This window comes from Pleurodeles waltl, chromosome 6 (genome assembly GCF_031143425.1).
Source record: "Pleurodeles waltl isolate 20211129_DDA chromosome 6, aPleWal1.hap1.20221129, whole genome shotgun sequence".
Taxonomy (NCBI): Eukaryota; Metazoa; Chordata; class Amphibia; order Caudata; family Salamandridae; genus Pleurodeles; species Pleurodeles waltl.
This window is the reverse complement of record NC_090445.1, coordinates 1,427,395,103-1,427,420,255: the sequence shown is the minus strand read 5'-3', so window position 1 is coordinate 1,427,420,255 and position 25,153 is coordinate 1,427,395,103. Positions and strand designations below refer to the sequence as shown.

Sequence of the window (25,153 nt, the reverse complement as noted above, 5' to 3'; positions counted from 1 at the left end):
GTATAAAAAAAAAAACATGTCACAGATTGGACTGCATCACAAGATAGTGATCTACCCAAAAAGAAAATAACTAAATAAACAAATGTTTTTTGCTGCCAACTAGAGATTGACACCTTCCTGAACTTCCAGACACTCGTGTTAGAAGGCATACTTTAGGCAAACTGTAACAATGAAAGTACTGGAAAATGTTTGGTAGGTCATACTTTCAACAAACAATTATCTTTGAATATTATGTTAGGTATGTACTTAAATACATTAACTTAAGTACTTTCTGAGAATTCTGTATGCATTAGATAGGCACTGATAATCATCTGTTCCAAAGTATGTACATTTATAGATCGCTGACCATGAGAGGAGAATGTTCATTGTGACTATATGTCGCCACTTTAGCTAGCCTTAAGAATCACCTGCACTTTTCTAATAACGCCTTTTCAAGGACGAAACAAGAAATAAAAGGCTGCCCACAGCAGGGTATTCAAGCTCTGTTCTCCAGTACATTTAGCGATCTTCAGCATGGTGGCTGCTCATGAACCCCAGTGTGATGCTTCTGTTGACGATGCTCGATCAATTCTTCGAGGATTCACTCCATAGTTAATGTGGCATTCCATCACTAATGCTGGAGAGCTGTTTTTAGAGTAAAGTAACTTTTCTTTAATTTCACTCAGAAGAAAAAACAGACCTCTGCAAAATGGAAATGAAGTGTATTAAAATAAATGGGGTGATGATACTCATGTCTTCCTAACCTTTTTTTCAGATTGAGGAAGATACGTGGCAGAAATACTACCTGGAAGGAGTGGCAAATGAAATGTATACAGAATATCTCTCTAGTGCCTTTGTGGGTCTGTCTTTTCCGGCAGTTTGTGAGTAAGTAGTTGCTTCTAATGTAGGTTTATTTTAGTAGTTGTATGTTACTGAAAACAATTCACTTCTTCAAAGGAGCTGAAGCTCATGGCATTTATGATAATATGGAATAATGTGACAAGACGTGGACATAACTGATCTGTAGCATTGCATGTATCTTCAGTTCAGCCTTAGCTTCAGATTGAAACAAAACCACTCTTCCTCAATCAAGGAACATACTCTGGTTCCTCTTCATTGAAACTCCCAAATTTAAGGGGCATTAAAAAAAAAATGGTGCTGCACACATTGCAGTCCCACTTTTCTTGCTCCCCTTAGCACCCCCCCTAACGCCACTATGTCTGCACTGTATTAAAAATATAGTGCACCATGGCGGTAGTTAGGTGACTAGCGTCAAAAATGTTGACGCTAATCCTGCTAAGCACCCACAGGCCCATTGTAAGCAATGGAAGCCTCCTTTTAATGCCTGCTCTGAGCAGGCGTTACAAGTACCCAAAAAAACTGGCGCAAGGAAATCTCTTGGATTTTCTTGCAGCATTTTTTTGGGCCACCCTAACGGGGGAACGCCTCCTTTGCATACATTATGCCTTTCGCAGGCATAATTTAGCACAAAGGGTTACAAAGTGGCGCAATGCATGCATTGCGCCACTTTTTAAATATGGTGCAGCGTTTATGGTCTCGTTGAGCCACATTCGCGTAAAACAAATGATGCAAATATGGCACAAGGAGGTGCTAGGGGCTCTTAACTATGCCCCTTAATTGTTCAGTGATTTAAGATTTGTCTTACCCTTTATGTTTAGTTGATGAACAGATTGTTTTTAGATATCCTTTCTTCCGTCACTTTTACATGCTTTTCTTTCTGTGCTGCATCCCCCACCCGCTGCCATTTTCCAACTGTCTTATTAGGAATTGCCTTTACGTTGAGGATGTATGGCTTTTTGATAAGAGATTTTGTTCCACATATAGCTGCTTTCCCTCTTCGCTTTTGCAAGCCAGTAGTCATTCTTTCCAATGTACCCATGCACTAAGGAGAAAATGGTAATTAATGACACAAATGGTTTCTGTCTGCTCACTTTGATATGGTTGGGAAGGAATATTGGGCCTGTGGGGCAAGGACTATGTGCACTATGAATGAGAGTGAATACGGGGTCTTGCATTAAAGGTTGGAAATGTTCGAGGTCTGACAGACATTCTCTTACTGAGACGGTGGTTAGAAGCTATTTATCAATTGCAAATAGCTTGTAAGGTCTTTCTGCTGCTGATTAGAATGAACATGGTTGCACAATGCTGTCACCTCCTGTAGACTTTGGAATCTCAACAACTACCATCAACCTCTACTCTAGAGGTTGCAGAACCCCCTGATGGGATCAGGTGATCATTTGCCTTGACTGAAAACTCTGCCTGGAGCTTGTCTACTGAACTCCCACCAATACCTAGACAGATTGTTTCCCTAATATTATGTATGGAAATGCAAGTAGTTCTATGTCTTGTCATTGCTTGGCCCAATCCACAAGGAACAGGTATAGAATGTCTGCACTTTGTAATATCACCTTCAGGACGTCTGTCATGTTGCCACATGGCAGCCACATACTTCTGAATGGACGCTTACCAAGATTATGCAAGTATCATAGATTCCTAGATCAGGCAACACTCACATATTGGCTTGATTAGTTCGGTGGACCTGATTTCATGTATATGAGTTTTCACTGTTTCGTTTCCTTCACTCTTCAATGATTCGAATTTGAACAAGATTCCTGAAGAAAATGACTTTTTTACATATCTGTAGCACCTGTCCACCATTCTCCATGTCTTTTCTCAGTTTACTTCGATTTTTCAAAAACAATATGACTTTGAAATTCCACCAATGCCCGAGCGTAGGACATTAATGGATTTTCCCAACTTCTGGAAATTAAATAAAGGTTATACGTTTGAGATAAAACGGTTAATGCAAGCAACTTTAACATATTACTTCCGGGACGTGTTTTCATTTATTCCAATAAAATTGTGGGTACGATTTAGGCAGTGGTTTTTATATGACTGTCCTTGTTAATGTACAGCCTTACTCCTGTGTATCGCAACATATTGTTTGCAGGTACATGTTAGTGCAGGACATCAGCACACAGAATATTTTCATTTAGCAGCATTTGTAAAGTGTGAATTTATTCTTGAAGGCAGCACAGCATTACACACAGGAGTTGGGCAAGGGATGACAAACATACACAGGTGTAAATGAAACAGGTTTAGGTATCTAATGGAGTGGTGGATGAGGGGTGTATAACTGAGAGTAAAGTGACCGATTCTGCGGTCATGTGTGAATTCCTCCCCAACAGAGCTTTGGAGGCATTCGATGGACAATCTTTGGCACTTCTGGACTGGAGCTGTGCAGGAATAGTGGACACTCCAAGCAAAATAGCGCATTATTAGAAAAGGTGTATTTACTTCACAGCTGTTTCAGCATACAAAACCATTGGCTTTTGAAAGAGTCAACATCCTAGATGGTGAGTGAGTTGGAGAGGAGACAGGACTTGAACAGGATACCACAGACTTGAAGACCAGACTTTGGAAAGAAACTAGTGATTCACTGACGTGGTCATATCGGAGTGTGCCTGGACAATGTTGCCTTGGTAAAATCTACCCCTCAGCATGCTGCATACGAAGCTAACTTACTCTAGAGACCCACCTTGCCCTACAACCTGCTCCTTTCACATCTGCAGCATTCTTCTTTATGTCGTGGAAGGTGTTAGACATGTGAATTAAAAGTGATTCCTTAACTTAAATCTCACCATACAGTCATACAGAGTTAACGTCACTGAGCAAAGACAACGGAATTTACATAGCAAGGGGAGTCTTAGACCAACCACACGCTGTTGTTACATGTCCATGCTACAATGCCAGTGGAAATGAAAATCAGAGGAAACATGGTATGATATCACAGAGCAGGCACAAAAGAAAATCATGGAATAGCCACATGGGAATGACGTCACAGAGCAGATACAAAGGGAAGTCAGGTCAACCATATCATAACATCACATAGTAGACACTGCATGCGTATTACAGGGTTTTACCCATTCTGTGTCTACGGGAAAATGTGTTCATAAATAAGGCCCTAAGAGAAGTTTAAGCAATTGCATGATTAAATCACAGAGGAGACACAAATGGAAATCACAGAGTAGCTGCATGAGGTGAAATCACACAGAAAACACAATGGGGTGTCACAAAGAAACCCGAATAATGTGCCATCATCACAAAGCAAACACTAAGCGGTATCACAGAAATGTAAGATGAGAAAACACAAAGTTGGTTCACTGAGCAATCATAATGAAAGTCTCAGGGCAGCAATGCGTTGTTACATGACAGCACAAAAGAAAGGCAAAGTAACCACATCCATTGCTCACATCACCCAGCAAACAAAAAGGAAAGTCGCCGATCAATCACAAGCCATGACATCACAGGACGAGCACATAAAGCATCACAGTGCAATCAGGTGGTGTAACAGAGCAGAGCAAACAAAAAATACAATCGTAGAATAGCCCCTAGCTGTGATATCACAGGGCAAACACAGTGTTTCGTCACTATGGAACCTCATGCTGTGACGTCACCGAGCATACACAACGGGTAGACCTTAATCAGACCAATGTTAGAGAGACAACACGCCTAAGAAGTTCAGAGATACAGAACGGGTTTTGCAAACTATCACCTTCCATACAGAAACAACAAAAAGTTACAGAAAGCCACACTGAGAAGGTTAGTGGCGAAGCCACAGTCAGATACTTTGTCGCCCCACCGGACCGAATTGAGAGAAGCCAGAAGCAGAAGTGTTACAGAAACCTTTAGTAATAAGCACACAAAATCCATAGCTAAACCCTTACTACAGAATCCTAAACTTGGAAGTGGAAGCATTGATGCCAAAAGACAACACAGAGGTAAATGAGGTAACAAAGCAAACTCAAAGGTACACGTTCTATATTTGTCCTCCAACCCACCTAAGTTCCCATTCTTGAGCAGGTCACTGCTGTTGCCAATGAAGTACGAGCTGAGCATCTGCAATGTGCTGCTGCAAAGCATGCAATTACAAGGCTGTCTAATCTGGCGCAAAGGGGCCCATTTAAAACGTGCTTTATTCCCCCGCTCCATTTTGGCATGGAAGAGCCCAACTTCTGAGTAAATGCAATACGGTCACTCTGATGCAGGGGCGCGTGAGCCGCACTTTAATTACCCTTGTGCTTTAATTAAGCAAGAGAGTGTTACTAGCAAAGTGTTGGCAAGGTGGAGTTATGGCTCTCGTTTTCATGGCTACGCGAAAAGTAAGATAATGAAGCCCCCAGATATTCCCCGGATTCCCAAGGACAAGCCTCCATCTGGCAGAGAGGCCCAAGTTGCAATTACCACCTTGTATGATAAATCCTTTTTCTCCATCCTTTTCTCACAGGGAGATGTGCACGAAAAGTCACAAACATCCCCGGACCAAGCTCATACAGAGGACAGCCCTGCAATGTATGCAACTTCCCAGTATGGACTTGTGCAGAGCTGCTTTTTCCCTCCCGCACTACACCCATGAAGAGCCAAAGGGTGAGCTTGCAGCTTGGTTTTAGACACAGGAGAGCAGTTTCTTCTTCAGCGCCGACCAGGAAGTTTACTTAGTGTATGCTTGGGATTTCTCCTCAAAGAAAGAAAGACACAAAAAGCCTTTAAATATTTTTATGTCTGGCTTTAGCCAAGATCTTTTGATCTTGATAAGTATATATATTAATAAAATATACTTATGGGGCAGTCAGCCAGCCCTCTTCATGCATTGATCTGCTGTTTTTTGTAATTCCCATTTTTCTTCCCCCACTACAGCAAACAGCGAAGGGTAGTCCACTTCAACCACTGACCAACTTCACTGTGCGTGACAACATTCTTCCTTTTCACAAGAGCACATCTGCATACAAGAAGCCCCCTTCAGTGCAAGGACCACTATTCCAATGTGTGCTATTTGAGACCAAAACATTTTTTAGTTTCTTAACTTTATTATATTGGCAAGGGCCCAGCAGCCTCTACGACATTTTATAAAAACAATGGCAAAACAAAACATGTACTGAAAAAGTAAAAAAGATGTCACAAAATTGGTTTTGCCAACCCTTGTTCAGTGGAAGAATCTCAAATTACATCACTTGTGGTTCCCTTACCGCTTGTGGCTTCATGAATTCTCAGATGTTAGGTCTTCTAATACTTTCTGGATTTGCCACCTCACGAAAGAGGCTATGAGAACTGTACAGAAAAGAACACCTGAAGAATTCAAGTAAGGAGAAGTGGAAAACACTGACACAAAATATTAGATTGAGGTTAAGAGGCCAGAGAATTCTGATATAACACATAGTAGAATGGTAAGGGCTGCCAGATTGCTCACAGGCACTCTCTAATACTTCGCTCAAGGAAGATCAGTGGAAGAAGCACATCATTCTACTTCACTGAGGAATGAAAAAAATGGTAATCTGTACTCAAGACTGAGCGATGCACTTTCCTGTATAATGATGATGGCGAAATGTGGTCAGCTCAGTTTCCAACCAAGTGATGGCAGGAGGTGCGAGCCTGACTCCACTTTGAGGGATGGAAGGAGATGTGGACCATTTTCCATTACTGAGATGGCGATCTATCCTCAGGAGTGAGAGGCAGCATGAGAAGGTATGCTGTGCCCACCAGAGAAGTGGAAAGAGATGGGAGGCTTTGGTCTTTGGTGAGTGAGAGAAGAAACTAGCAAGCTGTGCTTGTGATGTAGATCCGTCTGGACATCAGGTAAATGGTGGGATTTTCCCAGCCCCTATTGAGGATCTGAGGAATAAAACTACAGAACACCTTTCACTTTATTTGGAGAAGTTCTCAGAAAACTGGCAATCCTCAAGAGTGGTGGAAGGAGATACCTACCGCCACCAGTGCTTTCTAGGACTTAGTCTGCCCCCAAAGGATAGATGTTATTTGTTTGGCTAAACTGGGTAAACCTACCCTAGGGAGACTGGATTTTCACCAGAGGGAGAAGATTTACTTTATCTTGGAATCCCTCTGTGTACCAGCTGCAAAGTCCCTCACCTCTCTGCAGGAAACCATGCAAGACTTTATGGCAACTAAGACCCCCTCACACTGGATGTCTCTGCGGCTGTAGGAAGGTCAGGAAAGAGATTATGGTCTAATTTGGCGCAAGCACACATTACAGCCTGTGCCAAAGTTAGGTTCTCCCTTTGAGTATGATGTGATAAAGTCTATGTTCGCAGACGCCAGCTCGGATTCCAGTTGGGATACACTATGGCCCATATTTATACTTTTTGACGCAAGCCAGCGCCGGCGCTGGTTTGCATAACATAATTTACCGCCGGCTAACGCCATTCCTATGCACCAGGCAGACGCCTTATTTAAGGATTGACTTTAGCCGGTGCTGCGGGCTGGTCAGAGTAAAAATCAATGACTCAAACCAGGCAGCGCCGGCATAGGGAAAAATGGGGGTTGTGCATCAAAAAATGGTGCAAGTCAGGTTTGAGTCAAAAATCATGGCTGAAACCGGACTTGCACAATTTTTTGACGCACAACCCCCATTGAAATGAGTCATGCCCCCTTGCCCAATGGCCATTGCCAGGGGACTTTTTTCCCCTGGGCATGGCCATTGGGCACAGTGGCATGTAGGGGGGCCCCAGTTAGGTCCCCCCTATGCCACTTTAATATTTTTTTTTTAATTATACATACCCCAACTTACCTGTACCTACCTGGGATGGGTCCCCCCATCCATGGGTGTCCTCCATGGGTGAGCAAGTGTGGCAGGGGTGTCCCTGGGGGCAGGGGAGGGCACCTGTGGACTGCTTCCATGGTCAGAGACTATGGAAGTGGGCCCACATGTCCCTTAACGCCTGCCTTCACCCAGGCGTTAAAAAACGGCGCCATTTTTTTAGGCCCGCCCCCTCCTGTGCGTCAAAATGACGCGGGAGTATAAATAAGGCGCACAGGCCTTAAACTCATTTTTTGGATGGGAACGCCTACCTTGCATGTCATTAACGCAAGGCAGTTTCCTGCATCCAGAAAATGATGCACAAGGAGGGATTTTGACATTCGCGGGGTCGGGCATCAGAGTATAAATATGGTGTTAGGTTTGCGCTGAATGTGCATCAAAGATTTTGACTCTGGAGAGACTCCTATTCCACTCTGTGGTGCCCATCCAGTTCCTGGGACCCTGAAAGGAGAAGCTGGCAGCCTAAAGACAAGGGAACCCACGCATAGAGCGCCGTGCGGGGAAAAGATCGACGCGACTCCGATCTGCGGCTGAAGAAATGACACGTTACCGGCTCCGCAGCCGAGAATCAATGCTCGCAGGAAACGCAACCGAAGAATCGACGCACGGAGCAGGAGAAACGACGCGCAGGATCGCTGACGGAGGCTGGGAGATCACAACCCGCGCTGCAGGGTTTTTGGATCATCGTGCGGCTGGATTTCCGACTCAAGTACTGCTTGGTGTGGAAAAACAACGCATGGCCTGCCCGGATGCGAGAGTGCTGACCGGATCGATGCATCGCCCTCCTGCGGAGAGAAGAAACGACGCGCCCGACCCGGCAAAAGGTGAAACCACGCAAGTTCCCGTTCATGAGTGGAATCAATGCATTGCAAGCCCTTTTTGACGTGCACTTACCGGTGCAGGGCTATTTTTAGACGCACACAAGGTACATTTTCACGCTGACAACATTAGTGTGTGTTTAAAACTACTTAAAGACTCTTTCTGCATTTGTATTGATAACTTGACTTGTGGATTGTGGATTTTTGTCGTTTTGGTCTTGTTTTGTTTAGATAAATATTTCCTATTTCCTGGTGTTGTGTCATTTTGTAGTGTTTTCATTCAGTTACTGTGTGTGTTGGTACAAATACTTTACACCTATCACTCTGAAGTTAAGCCTACTGCTCTGCCAAGCTACCAAGGGGGTAAGCAGGGATTAGCTGAGGGTGACTCTCCTTAACCCTGACTAGAGTGAGGGTCCTTGCTTAAACAGAGGGTAACCTGACTGTCAACCAAAGACCCCATTTCTTACAATGAGAATCAAAAGAAAGCCCATGTACTCTGCTTTGTCATGTGTCCCTCCACCTCCACTCCAAGGCCTCTTAACAACACACTGGGATCAAATGGAAATATGCAACTGAAAACCATCTACCTCCCCATTCAGAGTTTCTCCCACCAGGGAGGGAGGGTTCTGGTCTAGTGCTTTATAATACAGTGTATCCATGAATTACGCTCACAGAGCATAAGTGCGGTGCTCTTTATTTCTCCTGTCTCTCAACCAAGCCGTTCCCTTTCCGGGACTCTTCATCTGTGGGGGCCCTTCTCCCAGTACACCATGGTTGGGGCTGCATTAGCTAGTAATCCTTTATTAATCTCAAACTCAAGAGCATCATTTGTCCTCTTCAGTTGAATCAGAATAAAGCCTTGTAGACACAATGGCAGAAAGAAGATACTTTCAAAACTTAAAGAACTTATCCCACTCTGTTCTCTCAGTATGCTGCAATCTGTGTGCAAACCCAACACATGATAACAATTTTACAGTTCCATGCTGTGTGGCACACCATGCCTTTGCTGGATCAAATTGTAAGCAATGTCCGATCCTACACCAACAGATGGCTCCTGCAATGTGATAGTTTGGACTCGAACGTCCCTAAGCAAGTTAGCCACTAAGTCTGTCAACAGCTTCCATTGGTTTTAATGAGGTGGCGCCATCACTTTCAGAAATTTGTGAACATTTCATAGCCTACTCACACTTCTACTCCAAATGGTTATTGTAAAGAATGCTAATCTGAGAAGGATTCCCTGACCATCCAAAAAAAGGTAAAAGTGACTTATCTGCAACAATAACTTTCTCGCTAGAGCGTCTTCTCACCTCCATATCCAACCCACATATTTCTCCAAGATTTTTGAGGCGGGCACAGCTTTCAGTATTTCAAGAATTAAAACTAAAGAAGCATTCTCAGTATGCACTGAAGGAATTCTTCTCTCAATAGGGGTTTTTGACTTCATAAAGGCAGAGCCCTGAGGTGGACTCAGTATTGCAAGCCAAGGCAGACTGACGTATGTTTTTCATCACATTGCAATGATGGAGGGTTAAAAAAACACATTGAAAACCTTTTGTGGGACCCTCACTGAGTTCAGAGGAGAATTTAAAAGCAAATTAATTTTGGTTGAATACCGAACTGTAATAATACTAAGGTAACTAAATCATATTTAATTCCTTTTTTAAGCTCAGCAATGGCACTTATTTCTAAACCCCCTAAACTCCAACACTTAATTGTGGCAGTTAACCACTTGATGGAACTGTCTGTCTTATTAGGACGAGCATGGCAGCGTGCAGCACTATCTGCAAGACGTGTTGTATTCAATATTAGCTTTTAACAATGCCCACTCTTACCATTTGTTCTTTGCTGTGCTTGCCTTAAGTGCATCCTTTTTAATGGCCCATTTTTCAAAATGTCCCTCACTTTTGTGCTTAGTTCTGTCCCAGGGGGATTCACTAAGTGAACATTTTTGTTGGCCATCACACTACGTCACGCTTCCTCCTGTTACAGCATGGCCCCTCCTCCCAGCAGACTTCACTGATTGATCCATCTGTTGCCTCCTGCTCTCTACCCCCTCGTTGCTGCTGTCCTTCCTGCTTGCTTCAGTGGTTCCAAAGTAATCACACTGGATTTTGAAGTGTTCTTCCAAGTCCTGTACTGAGTATCGGTCTCCTTGACTTAACAGTAATTTAAAAGGTTCAAAGGCAATACAATGAACAGCGTGCAGTTTGCTTGGCGTACTTACGTAGAAACTATAAGCATGCTGTTGAAATGTTTAAGAGATGAGAACAGCCCTGAAGCATTAGTTACAGGCCTTAGTAGTGTGGGATAGCCTGAGACACTGCCTTCTCCACCCACTGTGCCCCTCCCTGTCCCTTCCTGGGTCTACAACAATCATAAATGAGGCAACAGCTTCGTATCTCATCTTCAAGATGCTGCCTTGAAGGTGAGTTTCATAAAGCAGCCCGAGGATGTGGGTGACAGGAGCTGAGTGCTTGCAGAGTCACAGGCCCCCACCACAAGGAGCCCTCGGTGCGGTGCACGTCCCGGCTGCTAGGCCCCGCTAACGCTTACTTCTTCTTGTGTGTTTAAAGCCGAGTGCAAGTGGCCTGCCAAAGGACGTAACTGTGATACCGCGTTTAGAGCAAAGCCCGCACTTTAGGGTAGCTCTGGAGTAGAGGTCCTATTTTTATTAGTACTTTTAATAATATATACATCTTTGTGTGGCGCGTATTCTACCAGTGTATGAATTTGCGGCACTGTCTTGCCATGGTATTTGTAACCGCTCGGGGAGAGTAAAGAAAACCTTTCCAATTACCATTGAGGAGTGTTTTATGATGCATTAGTTCTCTGCTCTTTACAACAGTGCATAGCGATTGGCACAGTGCATATTAATCCTTTAGTTATATTCAGGGCCACTGGAGCTATGTCGCAAGAAAAGTCCAGTTAAGCATTTTCATCGCCACTAGCTCTCAAGCAAATGCGAGACCTCTTACATTGCAACTGCTTATTTTTAAATTAGCTGCGTGTTTTAATATTCCATATACTTTAAAAACATAAGAAACTAGCACGTTTAGTCCTTACAGTTTGAGGGGGCCTGGAATTGTGCAAAATGTCACACTTAGATCTGGGTAGTGGTTAGCAGGGGTGGCTGATGTTCAAGGGCTAAGGGGCTGTGCCCATAGCCTTTTCTGGCCCCTCTAGTGAAGCATATATTTAATTACATGATGAAAGTAAAACATTTTCTGCACAACATTTTCAGAGTGAAAGTTGTGCATTTTGAAAAGCCCCACTGTGTCTGCGTCAGTATGTGGCTGAAAGCTGCACAGTAGGGCTGACAGGGCTTGCCCACGCAAAGTCCTTGCGTTTTCTCAGAACGCAGTGACGTCCCTGGCTTATCTCCTCCTCCACCAAAAGCCCTGATAGTAAACAGCCTGGAGCGTTTTTTGTTCAGCCCGGGTTTCTGAAAACTTCATGTCACTCTGATAATATTATCCACCCTTTCCTATTTACTCAAATGGAGGGGTGTGATCAGAAGGGTCTAGGTATCAGAGGTCACATTTTATTAAAAGAAAGTTGCATTGCGCAAAGAAAATCCCTTTTTCATGCATTACAAGCAGTCTGTGGCAGAGAAATTGAATAAATACAATAAATAACTCCATCCAGGGTTCTCTGGGAGACAGGAGTGTGACCTGAAGTCCTCAAGTCATAAATATGCCAAAAACAACCCTGCACACAAGTAAATTGGAGCTCTATCTTTTTTACAGACAATAAGAAAAAAATCTGTTCTCTCAGCTCTCCTCTCCCTTCACTGCCTCTGTAGGTGATTTCGTCTCTCAAAGGCAGTAATGGTTCCAGTAATTTATCATGGCTAGTTATTCTCTTTTTCTTTCTTCTGCAGACTAATGACGTGATATGTCATATTAAACATGTAATCTGCAACTCAAATAAACGTGTACCTTTTATCACTGAAACTGCTGGATACTGGATGGGTGAGGCAATGTGTTTGTTTGAATAAGTGTTTGCAGGGCTTGACTTAGTGGCTGAGAAAATGTGGGTGTCTGTGTATAAGAGTTGTGTGAATGGCAGTGGATGACAATGTGGATGAGTAAATGGGTAGGTGACCAAAGGCAGTGGGTGAGTATGTGAATGGAAATACGTGGGTAGTGAGGCTCACTCACAAGGTGCAATTTCGTCTTGTATTTGTGCCCCACCACTGCTTTCAGTCACCAGCCACCACTGGTGGTTTGTAAGAAGATCTGGAACTGGCACTCATCTCGCAGAAGTGAGTAGCGGAGAACACAATATTAAATGTGCTCAGAATGGCAAAATGTGCCATCATGTGTGGCATCATTATGGGCAATCGTTCTTCACACTTTTGCCTTATTAAGGCTGCACGAGGTTGATGTTATCTGTGATAAACTGTGGCTCTGGAAGATAAGTGACAGTGCTAGTTGACTTACACAAATCACAAACTGCAGGGTAGGCTTGAAGTTGTAAAGTCCTTGACTCCGACCCGCCACTCACCAGCACAACTGTTAACAGCAATGTGGAATGGGCCAAAAGGAAAGCAATGCGCATCTCTGTCCACTTTTGCTAATTTTCTCACTCTTGTTGCTGATGTTGCTAACAACCTCCTCACGTGGGAATACTGACTTCATCTCCTGCTGTGCTGGTCACAACCGGCCAATCAGAGCACGGGCTCTGGGATGCCCGGGTCCTGCACCGCCCAGTATTTCAACTGCTCCCACGAGTATTCTCCCACTTGGAGGCTGACAGAAACCAGGCACTGTTGAAGTAAAGACGTAAAAATGCATGATCCATGCAGTGCGCCCTTCATGGTGAACTCACATCTGCTTGTGTGCACAACGGGAGAGAAAGGAAGAAAGATCCTCTGTGAGGCGCGATCGTGATTGTGGAATTATATTCATTCGTTCATCATTTCACACGGTTCTAGTGTGAGACCAAGTCCTATAGGTGACAGGATACTGATCCGAATGTGAGAGTGCCATCCAGGGCTTTAGGTGGGTTGAAAAGAGTTTAAAAAAAGGCGGCGAGGGGTCTCTAAAAGAGATATGGCCTAACAATGGTAACTTGAAATCCCTTCCAACATGTGTGACCTGTGTAGTTAAGGGAGTAGCCTTAAAATGTGAAATAAAATCCTGTGCTTCCCATAAAACGCCACCCACCAGTACTTTGGTGCGTCTCTGTGAGCTTTCTGTTTTTGCATCCAGCTATATAACACAACAACTGACATATGCCTTAAAAAAGCCAGAACTATTGGCTTTGCCAATGCTTGTTAGTGGTTTAAGATAAACGTGTAGCAACAATGGTTTTGTTGTGTTTGATTAGAATCACAAATAGCAACTGACACTTTTGACCATTGTTCTGTGTGCTCTGGAGAGAGGCCATGAATTGGATGATCATGTATTCTGACAACCTTTTTGACCACTGATGGGCACTGTGAGAAATTCTCAAATGCCTTTAGCCAGAGTCTCAGTTATGCAATGTTAAAGACACAGACCCACAACACTTAGCGGTGTCTCAGTTCACCATACAAGGGTAGTATTTTGTATGAAAAAACTGGATAAACAAAACATGATAGAAAAAAAAAAACACTCTTAGGAGATGCAAGATTAAGTAAAAGATGTGAAATGTAAACAGAAACAATATCATTGACATGGATTACAATAATGGTTTATTCAGTAAATGTTCAGAAGTCGATCAGTGTTTTTGACTCTAAAATTAAGAGACCGATAGGGACCCTTTTAAATGTCAGCTTCTAAATACTGACAGGTCTAAGATTTGGAGGGACTCAGTCCACATAAAACCTTGGTGCCTGTATCACACCGCCATTGTAAATTGTGCAAATGAAGCATCTTAAAGGTAAAACCCTTCTCAGCTCTCATGAGTGCTCAGTGCCTCCCCAAGGACTGAAATCCTTAGCACTACTTACAGAAAGACTCATCAAGCAATGATACACTACAGGTACTCGCATGGCCTGATTCTGAAGAGGCCAGTCAAGGAGAAGCGGTGAAAATGGCGGATTAAGAACTTTTCCCCGGGTCGTTTAATCACCCTACTTAATATACGCCAGGTGGAAGAAATTATGCCGGTGGAGGCTCCTCCAGCTATACCACATGCTCTGTCAATGAACAGAGTTAAAGTTCCCAAACAAAGAAGCTGACTAACTGGCCAATCCAGGGCGAATGGTGTGTAACCATTTATGATGGTGACATAGACTATGGAAATGGAAATGATGGTGGATTTTTATGGAAAGGGAAGTATCGAATGTCTCAACATTCTTGGGAACTTCCAGCACGTTAGGCAGGACTGACATGTGGGCACCGATACTGTATCCAAGTTTGGGGTACACTTTCAGTGTCCACATTTAGTGGTTGAAAATGTGTCATATGTGACTGTCATTGGTGGGTATTTCTCTCTTGCCTTTTCTCTATAAAAGTTGTTCCTCCCATGATAGAGAAACCTGCTTCAACATGTTGAGCACTCAAAATATGGAAAACACTTTCTACCTCCGTCTTTTTGTTGGCTGATCAAGTGCATTGTGCTGCATCTCCAAAGAGGAAGGCATTATGGTGGTCATTATGACCTCGGCGGTCTTTTGGCAAGTCCGCCGAGGGACCGCCGTGAGGAAGACCGCCAGTGGTGGCGGTTTGCCGCTCGGCTTATTATGACTGTTGGCAGCTCTCCGTCCTTTTTCGGACGGAGAGCTGCCAACAGCCATACTGGCGGGAGGCGGGGAAGTGGAGGTTGCTCCACCTCCACGCCAACAGAACACCGCCCACCGAATCACGTCCTGTGATTCGGCATGGCAGTGTTCTGTTGGCGGTGTGGTGTCGGCGGAGCAGCCCCCATGGATCCCGTCCCCTCCCGGAGGATCGACGGACAAGGTAAGTCGATCATCCGTTAGGGGACGGGGCTGGGGGGTTGTTGTGTGCGTGCATGGGGGTGTGCATCTGTGTATGTAGAGGGGGTGTGTGAGTGCGTGTATGCTTGCGGGGGTGTTGTGTGATTGGGAATGAGTGCGTGTATGTCTGTGGGTATGTCTGTATGGTTGTGTGCATGTATGTTTGAATGTGGGTGTACGTGTCTGACTGTGTGTGTGCATGTTGGCATGTATGTCGGTGTGTATGTGTGTTGGTGGTGCCTGCGTGCGTGTCGTGCGTGAGTGAGTGCTGTGATGTTGGGGGTCGGGGTGGGGAGGGGGGGTCCTGCCACCTTTGGGGGGTGGCAGGGGTGGTGGGGGTTGTAGGGGAGGGAGTCGAGTGGGGGTGGGGGGTGGGGGAGACCCCTATCAGTGCCAGAGAAGGAATTCTCTGGCACTGATAGTGCTTACCGCCATGGATTTCATGGCGGTTTCAAAGCGCATGAAATCCATGGCGGTCAGCCGGGTCCAAATACCGCCAGCGGTATAGTGACGGCCGCCGGGCTGGAGACCCAGGTCTCCAGCCCGGCGGTCGTCTCCGCCCTGGCGGGCGGAACGGAGAACCGGCGGATGACCATGGCGGTAACCACCATGGTCATAATTAAAAAAAAAGACCGCCAGCCTGTTGGTGGTCTTACCGCCCCTTCTCCGCCTTCCTCCAGGGTCATAATGACCCCCCATGTCTCTATTTACACTGACACGTATCACTGACATCCAGGCAGCACAACATGCCTAAACATTCTGCTAAAAACAATTAGGCTCCACTATGGCCAGACTAGACTTTTATTCCAATAGGACCAGTGGGTCTCCTGGACTGGGACCATTGTAGGCCGAATTTGAAAGCCGTCGGTCGCTACTTGTGCTTCTGTCACTTCCTGCACAGGGTGCTTTAAGAGAGAAAGGGAGAGGGAGGGAGGGCAATAAATCTTAGAGGGAAGAGGAGAGAGTAAATGGATGGATAAAAAGAGAGATAGCGAAGAGAAGAAGGGAGAGGGCTGGTTTGAGCTTTTTTGCCAGGGCTGCTCTTGGTTCCCCAGTCCTAACCTAGCCACCACTATGCTGAAGATCATTCTCTGAGCCCGTAACATGCCCTATGTCAGATTTTCTGTCGCGGATAACTGATTAGATGTATTAGTTGTGTATTTTCTACCTCAGTTGCAATTACTGCTATATTACAATATTTTGTCAGACCAGACAGTTTCCCATGGTGTCACTGTTTTACACAATATCGGCTCTCTCTGAATGCTCATCAGAAGAAGAGCAAATATCACATCATGGCAGAGAATGTGAGCTGGAAACCCCTGCAGTGAGTAGGTTTGAAGCTTATCTTTGCAGCAGATGTCTATTTAATGGGTGTGTAAACACCGCAAGACATCAGAGGCAGACTCAGCAAGCCTTATGTTTTATGAAGGTTTGGTGAGAGGAAGGGGCAAGAGTGTCTTTCAGACAGTTCTAAGCATGAAACCCTGTCTCCTCCTCCTCACAGAGTGGAATTTGTTTTGACGTTGGTGAGCCTAACTTGCAGAAATATTTTATTTGTGATATAGAATATCAACATTTTGTTGAGTTACGTAGATTTGGAGTTTAGAATAGTAAATCTATTATTTTGTATATATAATTACTTTGGAAGTCAATATCATGCATACAATGTCTTTGTAAGTCAATATAAAAGACGCAATATTGTGACATACATTAGTTGCATGGAACACTGTATGGCTGCTTCTCAGTTCAAGAATTAACCAGTTTGACAGCCCAGGATCTTGTCAATATTAAAAGCTTCCCTTTGTCCATTCGTTTTCCTTCTAATTTGAGATTTAATTTGTATGTGAAATTATCCTTCTACATGCTGCACAGTATTTCAAAACGTATGCAGAGCTTTGGCTAAGGTGTCTGCAAGGAGTGCTGGACTTTATTTCCCAGAGGCCTCTGACTTATGTGCATCATTGTTATGAGCTGAACAGATATTAAAAAGTTATTTTGGTCCATCAAGTCCGCATCCATATCCATTAGCACATACTTTCTTTTGTGCCACGATGACACAATTAATATGTATAATGTGTATTTTGTATTGTAGAGACCATTGAGAAGATTTTTTTACGTACAGAGTACTATTAGATTTGCCTGGCTAGAGATCACTGATAATATTTCGAGTCTCCATGGGCCAATCCTCCTTCCTGTCGTGGAAAATTTGAAGACCCAGAGCGAAGCAACCATACCATGTGGTGCATTTTATTTTGAGCATACAGGCTCTAAACTTGCGGGCGCAGCAGCTTGTAGGTCTTAATATGTGCCAGTGGTTGCTCATGATTGTGGGCATCAGCGCTCATGGTTTGGGGGCCAGATCATCAGAATTCTGCAAAGCAAAAGAAGAAAGGAAAAAAAAGGCAGAAGGAATAAGTAAAAATAGGAAGAGAGGAAGAGGGTGACAAATGTAGAAATAAAGCATGATAAGGAGATGATAAGGGTGAGCTAAAGAGACCGGAAGTGTACAGTGGTGGAAGAAAGCTGCATGTGGTGGCATCAAGAGTAGGCAGCCATGCTAGTCGAAACCCTTGTATTCAGCAGCACCAATGGGGTGGTATTCTAAAAATTCTTTGGGCCCTTGCACATCTTTTTTAACACACAGCTAGTAGTGGCACTTTCCATCTTCCTGCATTCTCTGTTTAACTTGGGCTGTTAAACACAGAATCCTCAGAATCTACAACACTCACAATGTCTGTAGCCCTGATCCCAGACCTTCTATTGTGAGAAACTGTTGGTGTGTATTTAATAGCAAATTGTGCATTTCTCTACTACTGGCCAATGTGAGGCTGTTTAACATAGAGTACTGATTTGAAAAATGAAGATCTTCGATAATATTTAGACCCTTTCATGGCCAATTTATTTTTCTTTCAGTGCAGGATTCCTTGATATGCTTTTCTGCACACTTGCAAAATCACCTTCAGGGCACCCTGTGCTGTATCCTCAGACATGCGCTCTATGCTGACTGATGGAACTTGAAGACCTGCTAGCCTTTGTGAACTGTATTTTACTGAGAAAGCACTCCATGCCAAAAAGATACATGTGGGCACAGGTGAATGAAGTCTATTTGGCTCAGTTCTATTGTAGTATTTGGGAGTTCCGCTTTGCTGTCTGGCCAACCTTTTGGCCATAACCAAATTTACCCGTACAGCCAGATAGTGAAAATGAGTTCCTGTTCTACTAACTATTTGCTAAGTTTTTTAACTCTGTTTTTTGACAGCACAGTAAAAGATAGGTACACAGCATCTTGGTGAACCAATAGTTCAGTGGAGTGAATAAGCTTCATAGCTCTCAACATAACCGAAAAGGAACTCCCCCCTCCCACCAACGCAGTCAATATTTGTGGAGTACATAGGTGGGCCTTCCTGTGTCCCAAATCGACCACAAGGAAGAGTCTCATTACAGATATTGCCCCTTTAAGTGTGCCGTGGCCCCAGATTTTTTACCATTTCCGGGGAAAGTCCCATCCCACATAAAACACCCTCCCAGCCAGCATACACCAGTCCATATCTCGCTTCCTGTCTCCCAGTCGTGGCGGCTGCTATGCCCTCCACAATCATGCAATTTTGCATTTGGCAATGATTAGACACAATGTCCCATCAAATGTGTGCTGTGTGAGTCATGTCCGTTGCACTCCAGATGTTGAGGAGACACCATTTTACAGAGGAACCCCGAGCTTCTAATTCTAACATGGAATGTAGCCAGTCTTGGCAAGAAGCTGGGGGATTTGGAGTGGGCTATTTTTATTAATAATTTTCACATTTGTTTGTTCCAAGAGACCTGGGCTGATTGGCAAATTTATATTGATGGTTTTTTTTCTTATAATATTCCCGCTCAGCTACCGGAGAAGGGCCAAGGCCGTGCTAAAGGGGGATTGCTAATGCTCATTAATAAGAATTTGCATTGTGAACACTCATTGCTAAAAACAGATTCAATGGATTTAATGGGAGTTCAATTGACCTTTCATCTGGAATTTAAAATTATTTTTATTAATGTATACGCTAGATCTGTTTCAAGTGTTCTGAGTCCCAAACTTTGATACAGTTGACAGAACTCCTTGATTCTTTACATCCTCCTTTCTATCTAATAATAGCAGGAGATTTAAACTGTACCTTCGAACCCTCCCACATGGTTAATGGTCTAACAGATGAGGAAGATGAATTGTGGGGAATCCCACAGTTAACGAACAATCACCAATGCACTCGATCCCGCGTAGCTCTCCAGCTAGCTACGCTATGTTTAAAGTATGGACTCAGGGCTTGCAACGGACGTACACCCTCAGATTCAAACATGGCATCTACCGAGGGATGTCCTCAAGTGTAATAGATAATTTTTTACTAGATGTCAGATTGTGGCCTCTACTAAAGGATATGAAGGTAGAATTTCGATGTGAAAGTGACCACAACCCTTTACTATTAACCATGGATGGGAATGCTTTTAGAACTCTGAATATACATCGTACAGTGGTTCCCTCCACATTGCTGAATAATAATTACACTAGGGTCTCCTGGCCCAAGGTTCGGTCTAGTTCGTATTCGATAATTGGGATTTATAAACTGTTTAAAGATGAGCTGGCAATCTATGAGGATTATGAAGTTGATTAGATCACTATTTTGAAAATCCATCAAGAGATGTTGAAAGGATTGCAGAGGTTCTTCTATAAAAAGACTAGTTCTAAATTCTGCGACGATCTTCCCAAGGATGACAGAGGATGGTTTAATGAGGACTGCAGCAGGGCCAAATCTGCATTAAAAGATGCTATTAAGACTGGCTCCCTAGCAGAGATCCAACCAGCTAGGCGATTATACAAGAAGGCTCAAACTCTAGCAAAAAAGCTATGAGAAGACTCAATATGGCAGGGTTTGATTTTTGCAACGGAAAATAACAATAATATGTTGTTTTGGGAATTACTGTCCAGAGGGCAAGGAGGGGGCAGGAGGTGCAAAAGGAACCATATTCAACCTGAGATTTGGGTAGACCATTTCACACAACTTTATGCTGCCCCTCATGATCCCTCAGCTGGTCATTTCTTAGCATATGATTCAATTACCCCACGGCTGGTTGGCCTGGGTATCTGTTCTGAACCACTCGTCTTTTCCATAGAGGAAACCAAAACCGCAATCAATTCCTTAAAATCAGGGAAAGCACCCGGGCCCGATAAGATACCAGGTGACCTATACAAATCAGAAATAACTATTTGGTCCTGGTACATTAATTTGATTTCAAATCGCCGCCGGTGGTGCAATCCCTAGTACCTGGAAGGGAGCTGAAATAATTCCCATCTTCAAAAAGGGCAATGCAAATTCCCCTGCCAACTACAGACCCATCAGTTTGATTGACAATCTATACATTTCATATACTATGCATATATATTTTGGCAGCACTGCACTGTTGATGTATCCTGGAAGAACAATGCTCATTTTAGCCAAGAATCTTAAGGAACTGCATGCACAATGGGCATTCATTGTAAGTTTCTGCCTTTCATGAACATCCATAAAAAAACATCTCTCACAGTGCCTCTGTGGCTCCTAGTTCAAGACTCTATTACCCCAATATGTACTTTTGCGAGACAACTAGTGAAAGTACGCTCACACTGACTCAATACCGCATGTGTACGCATGGCAGTGCAGACTTCTGACTGCTTTGGTTAACAACTCTGAGAATACATTTTAGATCATGACACCAGGTGACAGAATAACCATATATTTGGCCTGAGAAAGCATTATTCCAGCAGTTACAAAGAGTCATCTTACAAGTCACTGTGGTCCAGCTTTACAAAAATGTATCACAATGTAGCAAGGAAAGTTGCTTCACTGCGCTGTGCTGTGTCAAAGGGAGAGAGCAGAGCTAAGATAGGGCGCGGTTCTGCTATTTTGTGGAGCTGGTGCACTTCTGGCTGCTTAGCACCAACACAGACACCCTTGTGCCACGACACAAGGTACCTGCATTGTGGTTAGAATAGTGGTTTGTGCAGGAAGGGATATCTTCCTGGACAAAAACTATTCTCATAGGATTATAACTTTTTAGGTCGAGCCAAGCTCTCTGACGTGTTTTAATCTATCTGGGCTTTTAACCACACCCACTGCACGCCCATCACTATCACTCATTAATGGGCTTGCCTTTCAAAAATCCTTTGTTATCATTGGTAAATGCTTTACGTGTTTCCCTTCTTGAGGCAGTTTTGTTACCGCCTTGGCCATCGACCCTGTAACATGGATAATTGTACTTTTGCTGATAGATTTGACTGCGAGCTAACTTCTTTTTCCTTTTGTGTCTCCCCTTTGCGCTCCTGCTCATGGCAGCCACTGCGCTTTGAATTAGCTAGCTTATGCAGTAACTGTTTTACTTTTAATTTTAAATTTATGTGGCAAGAAAAGTCCAGTTAGGAATTTACGACGCTAATCGCTCTAACTTGAGTAAACGTGAGACCCATTGCATTGCAAATGCTCGTTGTATGTATGCAGCAGAATGCAGCAGACATGCAAAGAGGAAGTAACAAACAAAAAGAAATGTTCTTTTTGATACGCCAGCCTCATGTAGGCACACTCATGTTTATTGACCTTGGTTAATATGAGTTTACGTCAACATACATGGGTGGAGAGACAGGAACGCTCATGCTCCACCCATGTAATTCCTCTCAATACAAAGTAATGTAAAGCAGCACTATGTGCTGTTTTTTTGTTACTTTTGGGATAAAATTCCATGCAAAGACACACAAATCTTGATTTACATGGCTTGGTAAATCTAAAAAAAAAAGGAGTGCAACACTAACGCAAAACCTCAGTATACCTTGGCCTGTGTTCTTATCCTTTGTTGTTGCAGGAAAAGTTAATTATCTGTAACATCTTATCCAAAGCCACAAGCAACCACTATCTTTTTGTCACAAATGGGCATGTCATATAATTTTTTTTTTAAAAGACAAAACAGAGGATGGCGCCCTTGTAGCAAGGCACTCTGGGGTTCCAGTTTCCACATTAGGCTAAAATAGCTTATTGAAACATAACGACAGGGGCTAAGAAATATTTTTGATAAAATGGGCATATTATAGTATCTTTGAATATATATTGATTATTATAAGTATGGGGACTCTCCCCGACTGCGGGAAGAATTGTTAAGCATATGGATTTGTGGATGACCGCTACAAACGTATTGTTAAAGTTTAGTAGTTGTTCCTTTTATGTTTAAGAGTGTGATATAGGAGGAACTGGCCAGCAAAAAGGGAATACACCGCCATATTAAAAAAATAACAGAAACAAAATGAAATCTGCTTGACAGATACCATAACAAGCAAGCAATATTACAGAAAGCCAAAAACACAGTTAAATGCATGGGATAGTATATCTCCTAAAGAAATGTGTATACATGGTGTTAGCCAATAGGAATTGTTTATTTGTGACAGACCAGCTATTTTCACCTTTTGTTCTTCTTTGAGTCAAGTCCAACTTTGCACAATGTCCCTGTCTTGAGTGCCTGATCTTTCTGTCTTTTAGCACCGTGAGAATATTGCTTGGCAAACTGACCTAATTCACTTCCTGTGCATTTCATTGTAGATTGTGCTTTAAGAAGCTAAAGCTGCTGATGATAGCCATCGAATACAAGTCGGAGAAAGGCGAAAGTAGGTACGTTTCATGTGAAGTGGTTAAAACCCCAACTTGTTCCAGTTTGAAAGGTAATTAAAGGAACTGAAAAATACACCCTCACCCCGATAACTCGCTGCATATTTCACCCTCAAGAAAAAAACATTTAATTTGCTCTTGCCTTCCGTGGTACTACCTTTACATTGTTTTGTAGCCCAATTTGAAAAACATTACTTCTGACACTCAAGTTGATACTATCTAACAGCCCACCATAGAGTTCACTGCAAACACTAACAACATTACCTATATGCAGGGCCACTAGAATTATGCGATTTTAACCAAAAATGTTCTAGCTCAAACGTATCAAAAGTTACTAAAAACCTAGCAACATGTGTTGCCATGCAGTAAAAGGTCATTCACAATTGGTCACCATTGTGCTGCCTGTTACTATATTTGGGTGTTGACCTGGTACTACTGAGGTGAAATCTATGCCCAGAAATGTAAAAATGACTAACCAATTAAGTAATACTATCACAAAATGTGCTACATTTCACCACATAATTTTCCTTTTTTGCTGCATAATTTAGCGAACCCCTGCATAATTTGGTCCCTCCTTTCCACATAATAGAAGTGGCCCTGCCTATATTGACCCTACCATCTAAGCTCTGTGAGTCAAAGTTTCGCTTTGTTAGATCCCTCCTTTCTGCATATACAAAACAGTATGATATAAAATGGGAGATCTACACAGTGCATTATATATCCAGATCTCCTTCCCACAAAGCAGAACACAAACAAACTAACCAATAAACGTTAAATACAAGAACTCTCTACAGACCAGCACAGTTTGAGCACAGCATTCATTAATGTTAGCGAGGACCAAGTGTCTACTTTCCATTTCATCTCCTATGGTACTTAGCATAAAGAAGTTGCTGTCTGCTCTTCTAATGGTTGTCTATCTCCCATGAAAGTATAAGTATTGGGTGTGTATGAACCAAGAAATGTTCTTCACAACCTTAAGCACATTCCAGGTCGGGCACCCCACCCTGAGATGGATCAGACATTCCACCCCTTACATATCACAGTTACAGAAGATATCTGCAATTAGAATTTTCCCCCTGATTTGACATATTCTGTAGGACTTTTTCAAGACACCTCAGAGGTGATGAGTGCAATCTGCCAATGAAGCAAATTGTACAGTAGCTTCAGCATTGATCATTCACATAAACATATGAAAGTGCAGCCCTGAACTACTGATTCAGAAGTGGCTATCTTTTGCAGCAGTGCTTCCATCCAGGTGTCCTAGGCTTTGAGCTCCTACCTGTAGCATATGTTTATATTGAAGAGTACAGTTGTCTGCCCTCTAAACTGATCCTGGTCACTGTTATACTGTTTTTTCCCTCTGGCTCTTTTCGTGATGCCTTTCAGTGCGCTGCAAAAGCGCAGAAGGGGCCTCTAATTTTTTTTGGCAAAATATCTCTGAGTTACTGCATGTTTTGCTGACAGTAAAGGGCAGTAATTGGCTGTTTGTGCTCTGTCAGGAAAACATTCATTAACTTGGAGATTTTTTCAATTAACGTGTACTCTCAAGATTTCAAAAAGAAGCACACAGGCACCTATTGCGCAGGGGCAGCAAAGAAAACGGCATCAAGATGCAACCCCAGTACTTAAACAGATGCAACCCCCAAAGAACTCAAAACCACCACAGCAAGAAAAACTGTACCGTTCACTAAAAGATGACCAGATGACAGGAAACCACAGTGTAGGAGGACAATACAGCAAGAATCCTCAAGTAAAGTAGAAGAGATTTGTTCACCCTAAAGATAGTTCACCTACCTGACTGAAGAAGGACAAAGATAGACGGGCAGGATGATAAAGAAAAATACTCAGGAAGACAGTTTCCATGCCAGACTCCTGTCATAAGGGTGCTTATTGTATCATGGGTGAAAAGGGACTCATGGTACAGCACACATAGATCAGGACAACTCAAGACAAGCAGAGTAACCAGGTTGGAGATCCTTTATATTTTATGACCATGGTGAAGACTATGACATACTGGGTCTGCTAAGAAGTAACACAAACAGTTGTTTGAAGATTGGGCCTTTTGTGCCAGAGGAAGTTATCCGGTCATGCAAAATTACTTGTTTTCACATTTGATCTTACCAAAGGATGATACCACTAGCCATCATTCAAATTTCTT

The 25,153-nt window shown here is 43.2% G+C and overlaps 1 protein-coding gene across 7 annotated transcripts in view; it reads left to right on the top strand.

Annotated features, from left to right (window-relative positions):
* KCNMA1 (potassium calcium-activated channel subfamily M alpha 1) overlaps positions 1-25,153 on the top strand; it is a 1,226,483-nt gene that overhangs the window by 827,372 nt on the left and 373,958 nt on the right. For all 7 annotated transcript variants that reach the window (XM_069240804.1, XM_069240805.1, XM_069240803.1 and 4 more), the window contains exons 15-16: positions 755-864; positions 22,930-22,998. In XM_069240804.1, the coding sequence (XP_069096905.1) occupies positions 755-864; positions 22,930-22,998 (179 nt within the window). The remainder of the gene's footprint in view (positions 1-754; positions 865-22,929; positions 22,999-25,153) is intronic.